The sequence below is a fragment of the Mycteria americana genome, chromosome 3, assembly GCF_035582795.1.
Source record: "Mycteria americana isolate JAX WOST 10 ecotype Jacksonville Zoo and Gardens chromosome 3, USCA_MyAme_1.0, whole genome shotgun sequence".
NCBI lineage: Eukaryota > Metazoa > Chordata > Aves > Ciconiiformes > Ciconiidae > Mycteria > Mycteria americana.
This window is the reverse complement of record NC_134367.1, coordinates 80,352,855-80,375,035: the sequence shown is the minus strand read 5'-3', so window position 1 is coordinate 80,375,035 and position 22,181 is coordinate 80,352,855. Positions and strand designations below refer to the sequence as shown.

At 35.9% G+C, this 22,181-nt stretch overlaps 1 protein-coding gene across 14 annotated transcripts in view; it reads right to left on the bottom strand.

The window, feature by feature from the left end:
* AFDN (afadin, adherens junction formation factor) overlaps positions 1–22,181 on the bottom strand; it is a 134,869-nt gene that overhangs the window by 19,157 nt on the left and 93,531 nt on the right. For 13 of the 14 annotated variants that reach the window (XM_075495791.1, XM_075495788.1, XM_075495794.1 and 10 more), the window contains 6 exons: positions 4,424–4,489; positions 4,192–4,265; positions 3,567–3,685; positions 2,322–2,516; positions 1,970–2,061; positions 1,343–1,531 (listed from right to left, as the gene is read on the bottom strand). In XM_075495791.1, the coding sequence (XP_075351906.1) occupies positions 1,343–1,531; positions 1,970–2,061; positions 2,322–2,516; positions 3,567–3,685; positions 4,192–4,265; positions 4,424–4,489 (735 nt within the window). The remainder of the gene's footprint in view (positions 1–1,342; positions 1,532–1,969; positions 2,062–2,321; positions 2,517–3,566; positions 3,686–4,191; positions 4,266–4,423; positions 4,490–22,181) is intronic. The other variant, XM_075495792.1, reaches the window with a different exon arrangement.

Below are 22,181 nucleotides of genomic sequence, written 5' to 3'. Positions count from 1 at the left end.
TCAACAACTTTAACTGATGGGGTTCACCTCACCGGTTTTAACCACCTCATCTAAGCTACTCACTTAAGCTTGTGTTAAGTGGGGGAGAGATGCATGTTCAGGCAGCAGTTCATCCCATTAAGACAAATGGGTAGGCACCATTCTCTGGAGGTACTAGCTTCCCCCTGTCCCATCACTGACAGAGAGCGCCTAGACCTTAACTATGCAGCTAAGATTAGGCGAGATGAAATAACGAAACGTGAAGGAATTAAGCACGGAAATTCAGCAAAGTATTTCCATAGCTATTTGCCACAGTCATTTAACTTGCAGCATTCTCCTTCAAAATTACCATCCTACTTTGGGTATAACATCTATTTTCTTAACAGCTGAAATAATTAGGATTTGATATCTGTAATACTGAAAAAAAGCATTAAGCTTTTATTCAGTTGACTTTTTACTGAATTCACTTGCTGATACATGTGTGGGTAATCAATAATCAATCCTTACTTTGCTTCTGTGACACAATCTCAATATAATTTACATGACATTGCTTTTCCAAAAGTAAAACATACTGAGCCTGGTGTAAGGCTCTGCTTTTATCACAAATTAAGAAATAGGAAAAAAGGAAAAGCTTTCTCTGTATATTTTTAAGTCTCTGGTGGATTAGAGAAAAAGATGATCCAGTGACTGGATTTAGTAGATCTAGATTTAATTTCCTATATGGACTTCAGTAAAGTCCTTGTTTACAAAGAGCAGAACAACATTATTTTTTGAATTTATAAAGGTACAGTGGGGGTAAATTCATTTCAGGTCAAGAAGCATCTGCACTTTGATAAGAGAAGCAACTTGAATTATTTTATTTTTTTTTTAACTGAGAGCAGGGAATGTGTTTCAGTGAAGACCCTGGATAGGTCTCAAAGTACTGTTTTATTTCATTTTTAATACTTCACTTTGTCACTTAAACAATGCACCCCGCAGGCAAAGAGATTTTTCCACGTAAACCTTCTTGGAAGCATGAAAGATTTAGTTTGCTTTTCAGAAAACCACGAAACATTTTACAAGACAAACCCTACTACCATCTACACCCTATTACGTCTAATGGGGGATTAAAACATCCCAGATAACAGGTCTGCAGAACATTATAACATAAATTCGGTGGGGGGGGAGAGTAGGGTTTCTGAACCCAAGCCAATCTTGGCAAAAGTTCAGTCGTTTCCCCCCCCCATGGTATAGTTTGTCCTCAGCAGCTCAGAAATTATAGATTGTTGACTGTTCTGCAGAAATGTCTCCATCAGTCTGGGAGTGGAAAGCAAGCACTTTCTTTCTGTTTTTTTTTCTTATATTGAAAGAAATTGCTTCTCACCTGCATTGTAGTATTGATTGAATGATTACTTTCTGCCTGGACCTGTGGTTTTTCTTCATAATTTGGCCACTGACTCTGAGCTGGACCCATTCGATCCTGGGACTTTGAAGCTGGGAATGTGAAATATTCTCTAGTATAGGTCTGTGTTGGGATGGGATAAGCTTCAGGTCGTGGGGGCAGAGTCTGTTCCTGAAAAAGGTAGAAAGAACATAAGGTAGAATTTTCTAATCACACAGATTTGTATGGAATATTATTATAAACACGCATTTTCCAAATGTTTTCTTTTGGCTCATAAGAGCATTATTGGTCTGGAACAGGAGATAAAGAGGTTGTCTAGTATCAAATATAATTGTGGTTATGACTCATGTTTTTATAGCCTGAAAACAAGTATGCAATATTGTACAAACCTAAGAAATCACAAGGACAACTTCATGAACAAAATTTAATAAAATCACTCAAAGCTGTCTCAATCTTTCATTAGCTGTAATAAGCAAAACCCCCACCCAGACACTAGCAGCAGCATTATGTTCAAATAGTTAAGTAAGACACTGGTTTCACTCAAGCACACTGACGCTATTGATAGCTAAGGAAAGTTTAATAGCCAGCATTTTGCTTGTCACTTCTGACCTCTGTACAAAGATTTCCAGTAGAGACTGAGGTTATTTTGGTGGTAGTTCCAGATGCATAAGCATTCTTTCCCCCGGGGCTTGGAGGTTGATCTGTTGGAAAGTTAAAGGAAGCATTTACATGACTGTTAAATAATAATTTACATAACTTAATAAAATGATAGTATTCACAAAGTAACTTATGAATTTTCCTTTGAATAGTTCTAACAAGAGACTTGCTCCAAATGTTACTACTACATTGGCATTTTAAACTTAATCCGTTTTTAAAAACAATCATTCCCTTTTTGAATTCAACAGCCTCTAAAACTAGTGGAGGAGGCATCTACCCCTAAAAGAAGGATAATCTTTCTTACTTGCTACATTGGGACTGGAGCGATGATCGGCTCTGTTCTTCATTAATCTATCATCCCCTGGCAGCTTCTTTGGTTCACTGTACTCCGTCCACGGCAGCTGAGGGCTCTCAGGTGACCCATTTTGAGTGGAGTTATTGTACAGCTCAAAACCTTCACTCTTTGGTCGGGGTTTACCTGAGCCACGGCGGTCAGAAACTGTAACAGTTGGATATGCATTTTCCCCCTTTCACTTATATTAACTACTGTCTAGCACATTCTTTTTCAAACCAGAGCTACCTTGCATTTATAATTAAAAATGAGTTCCCAGTAAAGCAAATGCTAGGTTTTAAAATCTTTACTTCTTCAGATACATAATCCCACTCTTGCATCAACTATACAGGATTCCTTTAATTTGTATGCTTCAAAAGAGCTTTTGAAAAGGTACCACAATATTTGGAAAAGCCTAATATGCTTTACTGAAAAGTCTCTTGCTGACTTTCAGAGGCATATGGCATCTGGGATGGTGTTGTAAACTGTGATAATAAGGATTTATTCTTTTAACCCATTCTTTTCTATACTGCAGTACTACCCTATATGTAGAAAAGGTCTTCCTTTACAAAATTATTTCCTTTAAAACATTAGTTTACATAAGACTTAAATATGTCTTTTCTTAGTTCACTGAAGTAGGATGATAAAATATAACATTAGAGAAACATCCAAGAACTTCTTATGATCAGACACAGAAACTTAAGAAGGTATGTTTCAATATTTATAGTTTAAAAAAAAAAAAAAAAAAAATTTTCAATGGCAAAACATGTTCCAGGGGCTTCTGTTTCTATTTATTTCTCTCTTAGGAATCACATTGCACTCTCTGGTTATAAGGAAGTCATATTCTGAGAGGAGAGAGCTTTTATGAAAGGGATAAAAAAAAGCCACTGAAGTTTAAACGCCCTTTGTATTCATTATATTCCATTTGTTAAAATAAAAATTACTTCAAACCAGAACTGTGTTGAAATGCATCATTTAGTTTTTTAGAAGATACATATGCAAAGCATTTATTAATGATTAGACTACCATAATTTCAAACAATATTTAAAAACAGATGAACTTTTGATAAGAAAGGAAATGCTTCTTTTCTGTGCAATGATGTTTCTTTTCTGATTTAATATTTTGGTAATATTTGGCAAGCTACTGTGAATTATTCCATTTTCTGCATTCTAAGACTTATAAAACTGTTATCAACATAAATAATATTAGCATTTTTACCTCTTTGCATCATTGGGGATGGCTGATTAAGCAGGGTGGCCAGACCATGGTAAATTGCTCCTTGTTTTGCTACTTCTAGTGTTACTACAGAACCTGTCCTAGTCATAAGTTCTGCTGCCCTGCAATAAAACAAAATAAAATTAGGCACTGTATAACTTAGTTCTCCTTATTATCAGTTTGTATGTCATGATTTCTCACATTTATTCTAGTAATCTTTTGTTTGACAAAACACTGTTTTTCTGACTAATAGTTAAAATTACTTTGAAAAAAATTAGATGATGACTAGAACATACACTTATTAAACAGACAACAGCTACAGGTAAGTACTATTTCCAGTTTCTGCACTTAAAGGTCAGAAGCCAAAATAGTTTAAATTAGAGCTAAATAAAGTTTGCTCAAAACTAAAGCCCAAACATATAATACAATCTCTTCTATATAGATAACCCATATCATATACAGAAAATACTACACGAACAGTTGAACTTGTTACCAAGGTTATGCATAGGCAGTTATAAAAAGCCAAGACAAAGCCTAACACATAAAAAACCAAGCTTCACCCTTTTTCAGTAAATTATTACTCTAGCATTTACTTCATGTAAAGACACCCAAGGAAAGCATTCCATACCTTTCCTGGGACAGGCCCACCAAACTTCGACCATCCACACTGAGCAACTGATCCCCTGCAGCCAGACGACCATCCTAAATACATATTCAAGAGAGAAGAAAATTCATACACCAGTGCTAACATGGTCTAAATTAAAACAATTATTCACACATACTAGCAAACAAAGGATTTAAAAGAATTTCCAAAGGATCTTTCTACCTTTGAACTTTTGATGTTTAAGAATATTACTAACCACATCTGCAGCACCTCCTTTCACAACCGACTTGACATATATTCCAAGTTTGTCTTGACCAGCACCCTATAGAGAAAGAAGCATTGATTTATTACATTTATATTTTATCTCTTAAGCATTCCACAGGTGTTAATCAGAATTTTACATAGCTAGGTAAACCTCTAAGTTCTCATTACTTTTATATATTCCCAAACTGGAAAAAGAAAACAATTATACAGAAAAGAGCTACATTCATTTAAAGTCAAAAGAAAATTTTAATGTTAGGCCTACTGAACCTGCAAACATTGTTAGAAGCAAAGAATATTTGGTCTTAATGCAAGCTTGAATAAGAAAAAAAATACATTAACATTAGACGCTTGTTCTAATCGCCTTCTAATAAGAAATACTTATTTGCACTTTTACATGCATGTTATTACTTTTTATACCTCTATGTATTATGTTCCAAAAGACCACACTGTTTCCTTTGCTTTGCAAATACCCAAATGAAACAAGGTAAATTGCAGATTACAAGAAAAAGGAATAGAAATACTTTTTTATTCGTTAGGACTGTAAAGGAGCTAGCGTAAAGGAACAAACAGTGCCTCTAGTTTTACAATAAAGAAGTAAAGTAGACATTATAATTAATAAGTCTTTTAGAGTTGACAAAGCCAATATTTAAGTCTACTGTAAAACCATGCAGTTTTGTTCATAAAACATCTGCCTCAAACTATTCCACTAAATTTTGAAAGGTCTGTTAACAGTGAACGTATTGCGAGACAACCAACAGATTCAAGAGAAGAGAACATAAGCACCTATTCAAGCCATGCTGTTGCATCATCCACATGCTCCAGTTTACAAGACACCACACAGATCAGTCTAAATGTTAGTATCACAAACCTTTAAATTGTCACTTACAATGCAAGACAATTACTTGTAATTGCACTATCTAGTATAGCAAACCGTGCCATTTTACTCTGCAAGTCACTTGGAAGAAGAGTGCTAAGTTTTCAACATGGCACAGTTTTTAATGGAACATTGTTTTCTAAAATAACCCCTCAAATTGCTCTGATAGTGAATATGCAACTTCCTTCTCCTTTCCCCCCCGCCATCTTTTCCAACTATTTTTTTTTTCCTCCTTCTTTTGGCATCAAAAGCATTCATTGCTCCCACTCTTCTAAGAAAGTAAAATAAAAATCAAAGTGAAGATTATTCAAAAACTAGTGTTATAGATGATTTTCTAAGCAGGTGAAGGACATAATTTTTATTCATGAAATCTTGAGTTAATCCCAAATGTTTACTCTAAAGCCACAGAAAAGGAATTACTTCGATTACCATGATTCCACATTAACATTCTACATGTCCAAATTTTTCATAATAATTGCTTAAGCCGTACTTAAAGAAAAAAAGGAAAAAATATGCAATAAATAACTGAAGTAAGAACACGTTCTTTGCCTGGAAAGAATATAAGAACAATTAAAAAATAAAAAGTTTAGTTACTTGTTTGTTTGTTTGGTTTTTAAAGGGCTCTAAAGAAACATCAAGGTAACTGCAGAATATTTTTAAATTTTATACCAGAAAAATTGGTTAAAGTTATAAGAAATACAAGTCAGAAGACAGCTAGATAAATATAATGATAAACTAAACCATGCTTCACAAATCTCTTTTTTTCCCCAAGCAACCAAGAAGCACATGGGGAAGGATGATCTGGTTGACAGAACACCTAGACTTACAGGACACACGTGGCAAGATCTCTTACCAGGAGTTCTTCAAGACTCAAAGGTGACATGGCATAAGAAGGAACTTGTCCTTGTATATTAATAACCGGTTCAACAATGGATAGGAAGTTATTCATTTTCACAAGGAATAGAAGTTACCAGAAAAGCCCTAAATGAATGTGCTGTTCACCACGCGCATAAATGTTCCAGAAAAAGGGCAAACAATAATGTAAGTAAATTTGTCATATAGAAAATTTATCAGGTAAGTTAAAACGAAGGGTTGAGAAGGATCACATGATGCTGAACACTGGAGCAATAACGGGGGGGGGGGGGGGGGGGGGGGGGGGGGGGGGGAATGTATCTCATTGGTCCAGATGTGAAGTAATGCCAACCTTGTAAGGGACCAGTCCCCAGCATGGCACTGTTGGCAGAACCAGTTACCACCTCCCCTTGTTGGGAACTGAAAATTAAGATGATTGGGTTTATATACTCTGAAGCCACTTGGGATTGATGCTGCTTTTATTCAGTCCTAACTTCAAAGGATGCTAGCAAGAATCTCATCCTCCTTGGATCCAGTAAATCAAAGATCTGCCTAATACAGTCAAAGATTAGGTAAAAAACAGCAAGCCTTTGGAAGAGCATTGCCACTTTAAATAATGCATATATTAATCAAGCAATTTTGGGATTGTGACTTTGGTAGTCATAAATTACATTAGACACACTATATCCATACATATCACCTTTCTTATGCTCGATTATAATTGTCAGTGCACGTTAGATGAAGTTGAAACCTTCTGTTTAAGCCCACGACATGTGCACTGGTTTGCAGATAGTGTTAAGAGAAACATTTGCAATTGCACAAATATCCGTATGATAGTTTCTAAACTGGCTTTAACTCCTTGAGAAAGATCTTTCTAGTCACTGTTTTCAGAGCCGTCTTCACATATCAGCTCAAGTATCTGGAAGCCAGCAGAGCTAACAGAAAAGAACAAGCAAAACAGAAACCACCATGGTCACCAAACATCTAAAAGGTTTCCCTTTAGAAAACTTCATAATTCTGATTATTCTGAGGCTCAGAGGATAACAAGGATGATCAGAAACATGCAATAGCTTCCTTGAGAGAACCAACTAAATAGACATCTTAGCAAAAATGAAGGAAGTGAAGGTCTATGGGATTATGAGTGGCACAGACTGGATTATTTATCATCTCTTTAATCAGCCAACAGATAAAGCTTTCTTACTTGTGCTATCAGCTAGCATATTTTAAAAGTTAAAAAAAAAAAAAAAGAGATAGAGAGAGAGAGATAACATTTTCCATAGGATTTTGTAATTAAATTGGGAAACTGCCAGGAACAAGACTGCTGTAGATGCTAAAGTGTAACCATGCACAAAAAAGATCACAGATTCATGGTAGGGCCCTTCAAGGGCTTTCAGAAAAAATGATACAGATATAATACATTCTGAAGGAAATTCTGAAATTACAGAAAGCTAGAAACTAGGAGGAGCCATCTTACACTTGTTCTGTTATGTTCTTTGGCTAAATACCCCACAGCTGGAGGATACCACATGGATTTTTGCTCTGAGTATAACTGTTCTTACACTCTGTGTCTTACAGTAATTTTTCATTACTGTTTGAAGGAGTTGACATTTTACTCTTTGTTCCATCTTTTTAAATGCTTTTATGAAGCCTATACAGTTTGTCAATCCCTTTCCTGTTCTTTTAAGAGAAGTTACAAGCAGATGTGTTAACTCCAAGTCATCTCACTTAATACAAAACTAATGAATTTTGAAAGCATAAAAAAATGATTTAAAAATAAATCTCCATTCAGATTACATCAAAAATCTTTATCAGCTATCACATCTACTCGCATATTATTAGGACAAATGAGTTCCTTCTCTGCCTACTTCACATGCCATTTAATATATTTCTGACAACATGCCTGGGCTCTCACTTATGCTTGGGAAGACCTCTCAGTAAGCATCCTCAAAGTTAACTCATCATCTTCCTTCGATTTTTACCCTAAGCTTTATAGTAATTTAAATCCAAATTCTTAATTTCTATTGAAACAGACTTAATTTTGCCTCAGTTCCACCTTCCAGGAAACTGCATTAGAAGGAAATGTACAGTTATTAAGGACACAAAAAGGATGTTAATATGTTGTTAGACATGCATACTAAACTCCAAATTGAGCGAAATTCTCATACACACCACATAGATTTTTCTCCTATTGTTTACTGACATTACATTAAAACAGGTTTCTTTGCAAACTGCTTATTAACCTGCTTTTCTTTCAAAGGAATGTGAAGGTCAACATTACTAAAACTATTCCCCCACAAACAAAACAGAGCAATGACGTGTGCGTATCAATAACAGTAATACAGTAAATGTTCTTTTCAGTTCACTTTATTTTCTCCAATCCTGAATAACAAAAGCTTGTGTATCTGTAAAGCTGTTGGTCCGAACAGAAGAACACAACTATAGAGAAGTTAGATGATTGTGGAAAGCAAGAATGCAGCAAGCATAAAAGGATGGTTTATTCCCCCAAGATTAATTAACCTACAGCACATTTTCTCAAATATATATATATATATATATAGCCAGTTAACAAAACCCCCCAAACCTTTACAAGTATTTTTCAAAAAATAATGTAGAAAATCCTAAACAAAAGCCTCATCTATAGTAGTAAACTCTCTAGTGCTACCAATCTACCTGTTTTTTTCACACTTGAAGCAACATGTTCCCACAATCCTAGCAGAAAGCAAAACTGTAGTACCTTTTTAAGGAAAAATTTGGGAAATCCTTTCCCTTAAGTAGTAATTTAAGGAAAATTTTCAAGGTGTATAACTGAAAAACACCACAAACCTACTGCTACTTCTTTATTGCTTCCAAATTAGCGGCTACACTTTTTAGTCACAGCTTTCAACTGGAAGAACCACTTCCACAAAACGAGCACAATCATTGTATCAAAAGCAATCAACACAGGCTTCTGTTCACCTGTGTGACTATTCCTGAACTGAACTGCATGAGCATAACACACTACTCTGAACACCTCCTTTGTTTAGCTCTGAATGTTACCTATGGTTACAATGCATAGCCAAAGCAGAGAACCACAGCAAAAAAGTTTTATAAGGAAGATATTAGCTGACTGGAATTAGAAGAACAGTGAACTGTGGACTGAAGAAAGGGAATGACATGATATTTAAAAATTCTGATAGCTCAAGGACATCAGACCTAAGCTTCAAAATGAGAAACACCTCCATTCTGTGCTTTTACAATACAGTTAAATAATCAGTATGAAAGAACAACCCAGATCATAAAAACTGCAATAAAGCACAGAGAACTAAATTTGAAGGCCAGCAGTGGAGCACTATTTACACATTTCAGTATTTATTTTTTTTTAAGTTATACTAAATTGATTACAATGACACTAGCAGTGAACTCATATAGAGCATCAGAAAAAGAAATCCACCTGCCTGCTCCCATGCTGTCTTGCGCTTGGACCCATGCAGGTCCCACGACAGACCTGGCCGAAGGCTAAGCTGACTCCCGTCCTCAGCTCCCCTCCTCCCAAATAAAAACTTTGTTTTCAACCAAATCAGTTTCCTCAAATTGTTTACAGCACAGCATGACTATTCATAACCGTACAGGAAAGGGGGTTGCTAGGAGGGGCCTGGATCAATAAGGGAGGGTGACATTATTCTTGTTAAGCTGTTGTGCCAATTTTTATCAGGTTACAGCAACTGTGTATCTGTGCTAATAAATGCATAATCATCAGGGGCTGTGAATATATAGGGCAAATATCAGGTAGGCTTTTCACATCAGACGCCAAACTGGGCTTTTTACTGCTAGAAACCTCAAAAGCCCTCTTTAAGAAGGAAAATAAGAGCCAGGAATTCTTCATCTTTTAAACATAAGAATGATTTACCCATATTTAGACCACACCTGTGAACTTCCTGTAGGGAAGTCTTCTTTTTAATCAGCAATACAAAAAAATACCAATGGTGTGTGACCTAACAGAAAATATTTCAGTTTAAGCACTGCCCAAGTAATTCCCAAACGGGTTAAAACAGCATCACATAAAATAATCAGAGTTTCTCTGCTGCAGCCTCAAACTCCACTATTTGGCGAATACTGTGATTTTTAAGCCAATATTTAAGCCATTTCAAATTCCTAAATTCTACTGTAGGTCACCTATTGACTTGTCAAGCAGCTCTGAGCAGCGTCTGCAGAGCAACACAGTATTCTAGTGGAAGCTCAGTCCCAAAATAACTGCAAAACCAAAAAAGCCACAGACACAGATCCCCACACAGAGAAGCAAACTACACATAGGAGAAAAAAAAAAAAATTATGAACATTTGAAGTTCATCTTCATTTTAAGCTTTTTCTACCCTGCATGGCAAGCACGCCCAAAAGACACTTCCCAGCTTTGCCAAGGCCTGCCCATTCCCCTCCTAAACATAAAAAATTCAAATCATCCTAACTTTAGCAAGGGATGGAGATGAATAGCATAGCTTGAGTTGAAGTAAATACATCCTGTTAAAAAAAAACAGAACACCTTTACTGATGTAATTACACAATGGGATAAGAATGTCCCCATTTTTTTCCAGGAAGCTTAATTAGCTGAGTAAAAACATCAAAAGATTCATGAAAATAATCTTCTCCATGCTTGAGCTTATTCATCTTTAAGATGGATGTACATAGCCAATGCATGTGGGAAACTGAGGAAAACGATTAGGTCCAGTACTCAGAACGAAGCCACGCATTTGCATGAGATGCAATACCTGTACAAAGCTTTTTTATCATCTTACACTTATCTTAAGAAGTAATTTAATGTTTTAAAACAGCAAAAACTGAAAGATGTTAACATATTGCACTTGCAAGTTTGGCATGCACTTAAATTTAGTCAGGGTACGAGAATAATTAATCCTAAATTTGCTGTGACTTACAGGTTGCTGCAGGAATTCTATGACAATGGGGAACATTCTCTCACATTTAGGTGGGATTTTAATAGATCTTCTAATCCTACTTGGGAGGTAAAGGCAAACACAGGATACTTCTGCATACAGAAGCCTGCTTAGAACGGTAACTCAGGTCTTGATCCTAAATCTAAATGACGAAAAAAACAGATGTTTTCCCATATGTTCAAGTAACCAGACTACCTTGTAAAAAGTAAACAAACAATGAGTACTCCTCCAAGAAAGAGAGCAAGAATAAAAGGAGCTACAAGTCAAGAGGATAAGCGAGACACTGAGGTATGAAATGCTATCAATAAATCCAGCAATTAAAACTCATCAGGAGTTCTATTTCCCTTAGATCTGGTTTTATTGCATCTGTGTGGCCCACATACACTGTATAACGATACTTAATGTGGGGCAGAAGAAAGATAGGTAAGCTTTCAGAAAAGAGGACTAGCTTTATTTTTGTCATAGTTTGTCACAGTATGTGTAGTTTTAAACAGTTCTTATCACAGAACAAAAGCACGTTCAGAAAAATATTACAAGATGGAGTCTAAAATTACAACCTGAGTATAGAGATAAAAGCAAGGAAATAAACCACAGAGAGGCTTGTTAAGTTTATTACACATTTGGATGATGACGATTGTTGGGGGTTTCACATCAGTACTGTTCATAGGTCATGGGCTGCATAGTCCATGCAAACCCAACTCTTCTTTTGAAATTAAATGAAAACTTCAAGTTATTGAAGTGGTACTCGTTAGGCCCTAGTTTAGTGTAAGCATTGTTCAACAATGTTCAGCTACGTTCCAATCTGTAATAACACGAGACACTTATTTTTCTGGTGATTTGTAGCTGAATGGACAAGGGACCTTCTCAAATGTCTGGGTAGACCCTACATATGAATTGACACTGAATCTTCTGCATACAAAGTCTGCACATTAAATGAATATTGCAATTCAGCTTCCAAACACTGTAAAATACATAACTATTGTAATTCAACCCCAAAACACTATAAATTGATCAGGAAAAGGTCGATGTGCCCACACTAGTACCTAAAGATTGAATATTTTATAAAAATACTTATGAAACTTCCTAAATCAATTCTTTTCAAAGCAAAAACCCCTGACTTGTTAGAAGAAGAAACTAAAATTGCAGACTATATTCCCAAACCACAAAGTAACACATATAAATACTAAAATACCAGAGGATTTAATGAACAAGAAAGAAGTAGCTTACACATGTAAGAGATAAAAATTAGCAGTAGTTGTCATTTGTTTCAGAGGATGTTTTATCACTCCTCCATCATGTGGAATCAAACAAACTCCAAACCCCCAATACATTTATAATATCAACAGAACTTAATCTCAAAATATGACCAAAGATAGCAGAGCAAAGGGTAGCTGACCAGCTGGAACTTCAGCAAGAGCTTTCAGCTCTTTCAAAAAACTCTCTATCTCTTAGATTAACGAATTCAGACAGACTGGAGCCAACAAAAAAGGGTCAACATTAAAATCTCACCTGAGACACAACTTTTTAATTTTTTTTTATTACATGTATAATATAAATTACATAGATATATATAGACATATATGGTTTTATAAATATACATTCCCTATTAATTCAGAAAAAGTACTTGTTAAGCACTTATATTTGGGAAATTAAGAAGTAACAAAAACTCTGTAAACTTTCATTTATAAATGCCTTCTAAATAAGCAGTAGGACAACTAGAAAAACATAAGCTAGTATCCCAGGACACATCACCAGATATAAAGGAATTTAGTAAAGAATTTACTGAATAAATGAACAAATTTGACTGAATGACTTTCCTGAAGGGCCTGAAAGCTTGGAAGAGTTCTGAAAACTCATGCAACTATGGCAATCCTCAAAGTTAGAGAGCAATTTTGGCACCTCTGGTCAGCGTAACTTCAACCTCTAGAATGCTGATACAATATATTTAAGAGTCACAGCACTGACATGGGGCAGGGGTGGAACAGAAAAAAGTCCAACACTAGATTCCCTCATAAAAAGAGCACCTGGAAGGTGAAGAAAGTAACAGCCCTCCCAAATATTAGGTTTATTTATGGGATTTCCACTCTTCAAGTCACACAGACTGCAACCTCAAAAAAATCTGGAAATTCACTAGGAGCTGGAGGATGGAAGGAAAACAAAGTTGATACAACACAGCAAAGTCAATCACGCATTTAATACATCAAAAGAAAAACCACAAAAATATGTTCATCTAACTAAGATTTATGGCAGACAAAGGTATGCAAAGATTTCATACCTGTTGTCCAAGTGGGCATTTGCCCCTTTTAAGGCCAGTATGATTCCCTGCTTGACTACAAAAATTCTGTCATGTTAAAGAAGACAAAGGACCGAGTTGGATAATGCAATCTAACCTCAGCTTTTGAGACAGCCTAACAAGAAACAAGTCATTTTCCATCACATCCACTTATCATCTGGGCCATCTATCAAGCAACATATCAGCGTACAGTAGTCCATACTTGTTTTCACAGTTAGCATTACTTTGCAAGCCCCTCCTTGCTGTGAAAGGACTGCACCCAAAATACTGCAGTTGTGTCAAAACTTACTATGAGAGAACTATAGAAATAGAAGAGGCAGCATTAAAAAAAAAAAAAAAAAATTGCAGCCAGTTCTATGGAGTAATCAGACCAATCAGGAAAAGAACGAGATAAACTACACTTACCTGAAAAAAGAAAGAACTACTCCTACATCAGGTGAGTGTAAAACTGAAGATGTACAAGGCTACAGTAGTAATGAATTAATAAAAATGACAGAATTAAAATATTTAAGGACAACAGATTTTATTGCTAGTGTTGCTATGTCACAAGATGAGTTTTAATGAGACTTCCTTGTCAGTAACACACACAAGAAAATCTGGCTCACGTACATTACATCAACCATAAAATCGGAGCACGCCATAAAGCAGCAGTTTGAAAAACAGGAACCTCAGATAGAGTCTTCCTAATGGCAACATCACAGCTAGCCCACAAGCTGGTGATTCAGCCACCAGAGAAGCATTAAAAGCAGGCAGAAGTAATCCCGCCTGCTCCTCCTTCCCATTTGGTATTTGCCAGGAAAAGCAGCCTTAACGGCATGGTGGAAACAACAGGCAGCTCCTTCTAGTGAGTGTCAACACGCAGCCGAGTTCCCAGGCGAGCCACCCAAGCCATGCCGTGCCACGGCACATGGGCACCTGCCACCAGCAGCGTGATGGGCTGGAGGTGCTGAGACACCATGCAGCCCCACCAGTACCCCAGTGTAAAGGTATCAGAGCGGGAATGAAGGTCCACCTGTTGACGAGGTGATAACCCCTTAACAGCTAATCTGCTCCCGTCCTCAAACATCATGCCCCACAACTAACTTAGATGGATCACAAACTAGCTGTACTTTCTGTGAGGTTAGTAATATTCTTGAAGTTTTAGTAGATCTGTAGGATGACCTAGTTATTTCAAAACCTATCATTAGAATTAAAACTATGAAAACTATTACAAAAACACTTTTCCAGTTGTTAGTAATGACAGCAAAATTGTAGTATTAAGTAATTAAGGAAAAATTATGCATCTGCCAAACATATCTGCAGGTATGGCACCTAACCAAACCGGTAATGCTCCAAACAATTCACAGTAAGGTCTTGTCATTACTTGTTCTAAACCATCATTTGCCCATACCTGTTTAGCTTCACATACTTTGTTTATCACTCCAATAAAACTGGAGCAATGAACAGCTTCCAATAAAGACTGGCAGAATCATGTTTGATTAAAGAAAAAAAAATACACTTCAACAAAAAGGTTTTTCTAAAATGTTACATGTATTAAAAACTACTTTTATTTACACGAAATGCAAGAAAGTCTTCCTGATGACCTTTCAATACTGATTTGAAGATTTCTGTCTTAAATACATGAATATTTAAATGGTTTCAAGCTTCACATAAATAGTAATATGAAAAAGTAGTCCTGAAGTGAAGGTATCCTTCACTCTCCGATTATAGTTTGACTAAATCCACAAAAAAGCATCATATAATTACCAATCTTTTCAAAGTTATATTCCAATTTAAGTGGCTTCAGATACCAAGACTACATGTCAAAACACTCCAATGGTTCACATAAACCAATAGTTTCACATAAATGCTTCACATAAACCATTGGAGATTTTTACAAAAGAAATAATTTTCAAGACTTTCTTAGATTTTGTGTAAGTATGCAAATATTAAAAAATATTTCATTTTAATAATGTAGATATCAGATATATGCATATGTATATACATACACAAATATACCTTGCTGAAATATTAGGACCTGGTATCTCTCATAACGTTTCAAGGATGACACTGTTTCCCCAGGTCGGTCTTTTTTGTTAAGCTTCTGTTATATTTTATAAAAATGAAACAGTTTAAAAATAGAATGAATCCCTGCAACTAAAATGTCTTTAAACAAAACAGGACAGAAGTGTAGCTATCAAGCCTGATACCAGCTATCGGGCCTTAAATTTTTTATCTGCCTACACCCAGGGTAGATTTTACTTATTTTTATCAAGGCCAATTCTCTGATTCCAGACTCTTAAGTTTACATAGAAGATCTCTGTAAGTTTTTATAAACATCCTTAAAGACAAGTTTATGCAACAGAATCAAGTCTCAGTCTGACCTCCCTGGCAAGTAATTAGTCTAGAAGCATTTAAATAACCCAAGCTTGTAAGCATTTTAAAGAATACCAGTTTACAAAACTATGCAGCCAGTTTACAAATGTACTGTCTAGGAGGCAACAGCAAAGGTTTCTGATCACCCAAACACTCACATTCCCTAAAGCTGCATGCATTTTGTAGGTTGTATCTGGATGAGTACGTATTTATCTACTTTAGGTACCGAACATACTACATCTATGACTCATCGAACTACTTGCTGTCAAGCCCATTGGAATGAGAAAGACCAACTTTGTAGCTACCCATTCCGCCTCCCACGAGGGCGAACTTCTCTGGACTTGAAGATCAGAAAAAAAACACTTTGTCAGAGGAAGCGAAGGCCTCGGCTGCTTCAAGACCAATGTAGAGACTTTGGAAATCTGTCATTGTTAGAAAAAATACTTCATAGCATGCCCCATATAATTTCAAAATACAAATGAGGTGAACCAGCCACTGTATGTAAAACTGGTCTGTTAGTTGTGGCTACAGCTGCTATGAGTCACATCGTACCCTGACTTAAAAAGAATTTTAAAACTGACCCATGCTCCACATATGTGAACTTCTGCCTTCCCCTGTCAAATTCTCCTCCATGGTGGGGGGAAAAAACCTAACATTTTTGGAGTTGGACAAACTACAGTCACAACTGGGCAAAACATTTCCAATTAAATAAAACAGGCAGTGGACATTCAAACTTTGGTGATAATCAGTGTTATTCACAGGCAAAGAAACATCAAGCATTTAAGGTCTATGAACAATTCCATTGTAGCTTTAAGTTGCACTGGGTGGGAAAACAGATGAAAAATAAGTGTCTTACTATTCAGAGAAAAAAAGCTAGATTGCAAGCAGTACAATATCACGGGACTCTGAAGCATCTGACAACCCAGAAAATTTACATCCAGTGTATCCAGAAGCTCTATTTACAAATAGCCTCAAAAGGAGTAAAGAAAAAGGACTGAAGAGTTTTGTTGTTCTCTTTAATGGAATAAGGGTTACCTGTTACTTTTTTATAAAAGAATGTTTGCAATCAAGATTGACTTGCACACAAAGCAAGCAAGCGAATATACCCTCTATCTTCCTAAAGCATGCTTCTCCCAGGAGATAAAAGACCAAAGAACCCAGGATGTTCTGTAATGGACTTCCTGAAATGGCATTAATAAAATATGCAGTACTGTAGTCTTGTGCGTATGTAATTTAAAAAAATAAAACCAAAACACCCCCCCTCCCCCCCAAAAAAAAACACAAACCCAAACAAAACAACAAATTATGGTATTCAGAAACCTTAATAAGGCAATTAGATGAACATGGAAAGCAAGGCATGCTGACACAAATAGCTGTAGTGTCTTCTGCACTAGACAGAAGTATATCAATTTGTAACCTGATTTCTCTCACACTCTGGAAATTGCGTGCTTCTAAAAGATACCTTCTTTGATGAAAACCAAAGCAACTAAACAACCTAGCTAAAGCAGTTGGCCTAAAGACTCATTCTGAGACTGGAATCAAGTATGCAACAGCTCCTACCTAACTGTACTTTACTCTTGCTCTCATGAAACGGGAAAAGCAGTAAGTAAAGGGAAAATGCTTCATATTCGACATTCATAAAAGACTAAGCAAGTTTTATTCATTAGTCTTTCTCAACCTTTCTGAAAAGGAAGCCTCTTTTATTATTATAAATGCTAAAACTTAAGATTCATATGGTATTCTACAAATGCAGAAAAGCACTCTTAATTTTTAACAAAAGAAATTAAATACGTGAGCCTGTTTGATTCCATTTCTCTTTTGTTTCAAAGGAAAAATCTGTTGTTGAGCTCAAGGAAAATATATTGCTTGAGCTCTGTTTCTCCAAACAAGGGTTAACTTCTTAATGTCCGTTTGCTCTAAATACTCTATGAGCAGTGACACACTAAGTAAGGGCTATTCAGAATTATGTACCAATCTACAAGTTGTATTGCAGATTCTGTGACACCCTTCCCTGTTAAGGCAACTCTGAACTAATCCCTCAGCTTAACTAGGTCTGTGGATAGGATTTTACAGGCAAGACATACTGGGCAATCTATTTTGGAAAAAAAAAACACCCTATATCTCTGCACTTTTTCAAAAAAATGACTCTTGGCTCTATAGCTAAGGACAAATTACAACCAAAAAAACCCCCACAGTACAATCTTCCACATAATGCTGCTCTGCAGTTTCAGATGGATACAACTTAATCCGGTATCCGTGTATGCACTATCACATACTATTAAGCACCTAAACTTCTACTCCAATTGAAAGCATTATTCATCCAGAAAAAAGTCTACACAGAATTTGTTAACTTCTGAAAGTCTTTTTCATTAATAGGAGTAAAAAATTTAAAATTAAAATGCTGTATTAACATGTACCTAAATGGAATTTTGGAAGTTATTCGAATGCCAGAATTGAATGAAATCTGGTAGAGGAATTCTAGCTAAAGCATATGTGCACTGTGACTTTTGCAGGCTTGCTAGCAAGTGCCGGCATACAGAAGGTATTAGTGCAAGGAGGAACTGGCACATGAATTTTAAAGCCTGCTTTGTTCCAGAAGGCATTAAATACAAAAGTCTGGGTGACCCATTTGCAGTATCAGTCTAAATACAAGCAAATAAAAAAGACAAAAAACACTCTACACTTGAGCAGAGCTGCAGTCTCACAGCTAGTGAGAAGAAAAATCATGCTGTGCTGGCATAAGCTTTAGTTTTTACACTGCATATGAAAGTATTAGCAAAATTTTATAGAACATCTACAAGGTACCAAAATTTAACCAAAAACCCTGCTGGAAGTTATAAATCAACAAGAAATAGGAGAATTGCTAACAGATAGCTACTTATTTGTTCATGACGAAGATTAAACTAGCAACTTATATACTATCTTATTCCTGCGAGACTGAGAAATCTGTGCTGAAAATGACGATTAAATACTACATTTTTATTTTAAGTTCCTCCTAAGAAGCCTGTTAAGGCAACATCAGTAGTTCAAACCGCTGATGTAAATTAGTATTGAACATTAAAAAAACCAAAACAAAACAACTCCTAAATCTTCTTACTCAAACGTTTCAATTAATTCATGTTGGGAGAAAAGGGCAAAAAATTTCTTTAAATACTTAGAAAGCACAAACACAAGAAGACTTCAGATACTGAGGTATCTGAAATCTTAAGAAATCTTAAGACCTGGAACACAAGTAAAGAGCTAACAAACAGCTTAAAAAAAAAATCCCATTAACTGTCTATAGTTGCAAACACAGAGTAGAGAGAATCAAATTTGCATATTATGTTAACACTATTAACAACTATAAACCTAATTTTCAGTTTTGGGAAAAAAAAAATTAAGATTTTTAAATCAATGTTTAAGCCTGTTCCTTCTACTTAGATCACCTACAAGATATTTGTAGAACAAACTTTCAGAAAAATTTCACGTCGAAATTGATATTCCTGGTAGTCTCAAACTCTCCTTAAATTTAACACCTTAAATTGACTGTTACATACAAAATGACGAGCATCGGTTTAGAAAATAAAGCAACTTAGAATGATTTCATTAAACCTTAAGAACAATCAAGGTTGCCAAATAATACAAATTATTTATGGTTAAGATGCCACACACTTGTTTTTAGAGAAGTAAGCCCCTTCCCCAGAATATTTACTGATGAACTGTCACACTCAGTGTTTGAAATGCTTCTATTAAAAAAGAAACACGTTATCACCATCTCATCCTATTATAGCAAGCGCTATAAAAGATATTTAATCTGACCATCTGTTAAAAAAACCCTAGAAAATATGCTCCGATTTATATGCCAGTAGGGGCATATACATATGTATTTTAAGGTGCTTGTATATATTTTAAGGTAACTTCTTCCATTATACTAATAAAAGATGACTGAGCAAGAAGTAGAAGTGTGCCACACTTTAAAGAACTAAAAATTGTAGCATACTAATAAATATAACCAGTATGTGAAGATTAATCAACAAAACCTGCTCTATCGTTCTTGCAGAACATGAGAATCCTTTCTTTTGTGCAGTAGCGATCTAAACAGAATTTAAATGCTCTACTCTGTCAATGTATTGAACATAAGATATCGTAACTGAAGTCTACTGGCATGTTATGGTCTCTTCAGAAGAGTCTACAGAGTATTAAAAAGTCTTATATACACACTGTTTGGCATTTCAATTGAATTATTCTCCTAAGACTTTATAAGGGGAAAACGGGCTTTTAGAGGAACCTGGATTAAAGCCAACTAATATGACAAGTAAACAGATCACATGTCATGCTATTCATGCTCTGCCAGAGTAAAACAGTAGATATCACACCTGAAACTTTAAATATTAATAGTCACTTCCACAAATTTGAGAAGTGCATATGAAGAACAAGCTAAAAAATTAGTTTTTTCTTTCTAGATTTTAGAAAGTTAGCTACTAACATCTGACTATATTTAACTGCATGCTGTATTACATTGTTGCTACACGAACAAATAACTACTGGCAGGTTTAAACAAGCAAGAGAGCAGGAAAAAGTACAGGGATAGTATTTAAAACTTCAGAGAAAAACAGTCCCAACAGAAACCTGAACAGACTTACCATGGATTCTGTTCTTCCAACAACAGAAAACCACATTTTGATCTCCGGCACTACAGATCCTTGAAAGAAAAAAAACAATTCTCCACTTCTCTTTCAGCCCTCAACAGCAACTACCGCTCTAGTCTGCTGGATTTTCCAAGATACCCATCAAGATAACTCGGAGCTGGATGCTATGACACAGTGTAGCATTTATCAACACCAGCTATAACCAATACAATATTCAGACTCTTACGTAATCAGTTATGCTGTTCTGACTTCCATTTACTTTAGAGGCTTTACTAAACTTTGAAAACTGCTAGAAAAAACAGAAAGGGAGCCCTTTTGTACAAAAGACAAAAAAACTCCAAATTAAACAGGAAGTAATGTGCTGGCCCACAGATGGCTAAGGAGTCACATGCAAAAGCCCCCAAAAAGCGATATATTTTTAAAGTAAACTGCATGCACACGCTGCTTCCAAATCATCTGGATTTCATAAAAACTTAACCACAATGTGGTTGGGAGTCAGGCAGCTTTTAACATCAAAACATCTTTCAGGGTTAGAGCAACCAAATTCTGCACACAACCTCAAAAAGCAATACTGTTCCCGATGCCCGACCACTCCTACTAACTACATTTCCATATACCTATTACAAAAGCTACTGCTAATAAAGCTACAGGAGTATTATGGTAAGAAAACACGCAACACCTACAAAAGGGTAGAACAACCAGCTACCTTTTTGGATCACATCTAAAGCTATACAATTTAACTTTAAATAAAAATAAAAATCTGTGTAAAGTATTCAGTTTACGAAATGCTGTTAGGTATTTTCCTAATTTAAAAAACCAAAAGAAAACCCAAACAAACACAACACTGTTTACAGTGCTCTGGCAGTAACAGTTGTTTCATAAACTAAACTTGTTTTCCCTGGTATGTTTGCATATAGCGTACATGCTTACTACATGGTTTCTCAAAGGGGCTGTCCTGCCTCAGAAACACCCCTACAGCAAAGTGAGGTCAACTAGGTGATGCACAGCATTTCTGCTCTCTCCAGCACTCCTGACAGGCCTGTAAAACTTCTATTTCACAGCTACTCCTATTTTATTTAATTAGAGGTAATGCACTTAAACATTTTACCTGTCATTAGGCAGAAAGAGGATCAAATATAGAGTTCCCCAGGGACCTAACACTTTCACATACTCCTTGACTCACCTCCTTTGGTTTTGTTTTGTTTTTACATTAATGTCAATGTGTTTGCAGTCACCTAGTATCACAAACTGAAACCATCTATCATAAGAATAAGCAGGTGCACAGCATTTCAATGCAAGTTGCATCACTTCTCTGCTTGTATAACCTTAGCCTCAACTCCAATCATCTTTTTTGATTGCAGCAGAGAAGGCGTGACAATCACTTGGTAATTAAGAACATTTGGTGTGGAAGGGGCATGTAAGCTATGGTATCTAATTTCCCCATTAAAATCCTTAATTGACACAGACTTTATTTATCTACATAACCCTCCAAACTAATAAAAACTCAAAGAATTACCAAATGATAAATTTGTTACATGTTTCCTCAGAGATGAGCACAGATTACTAGGAAAGCGTAGATTTTTTGCAGTGGGTAGAAGGAAGAAAAGCAGTCAGTAGGAATTATTTTTCTTTATGATCTCTGAGAACCTGCCCATTTCATCCATCTCTAGAATTATCACCAACCTACATTTTAGCCAACTTCATCCAAAGCCAGTGACAAGTACAAGGACCCCCTTAAGACTTAACAAGAAAGGCAGGTCAGCACTGACATGCAAAGGCACTCTCACAGCATGTTACTAAGAGCAACTATTTTGTCACATCAC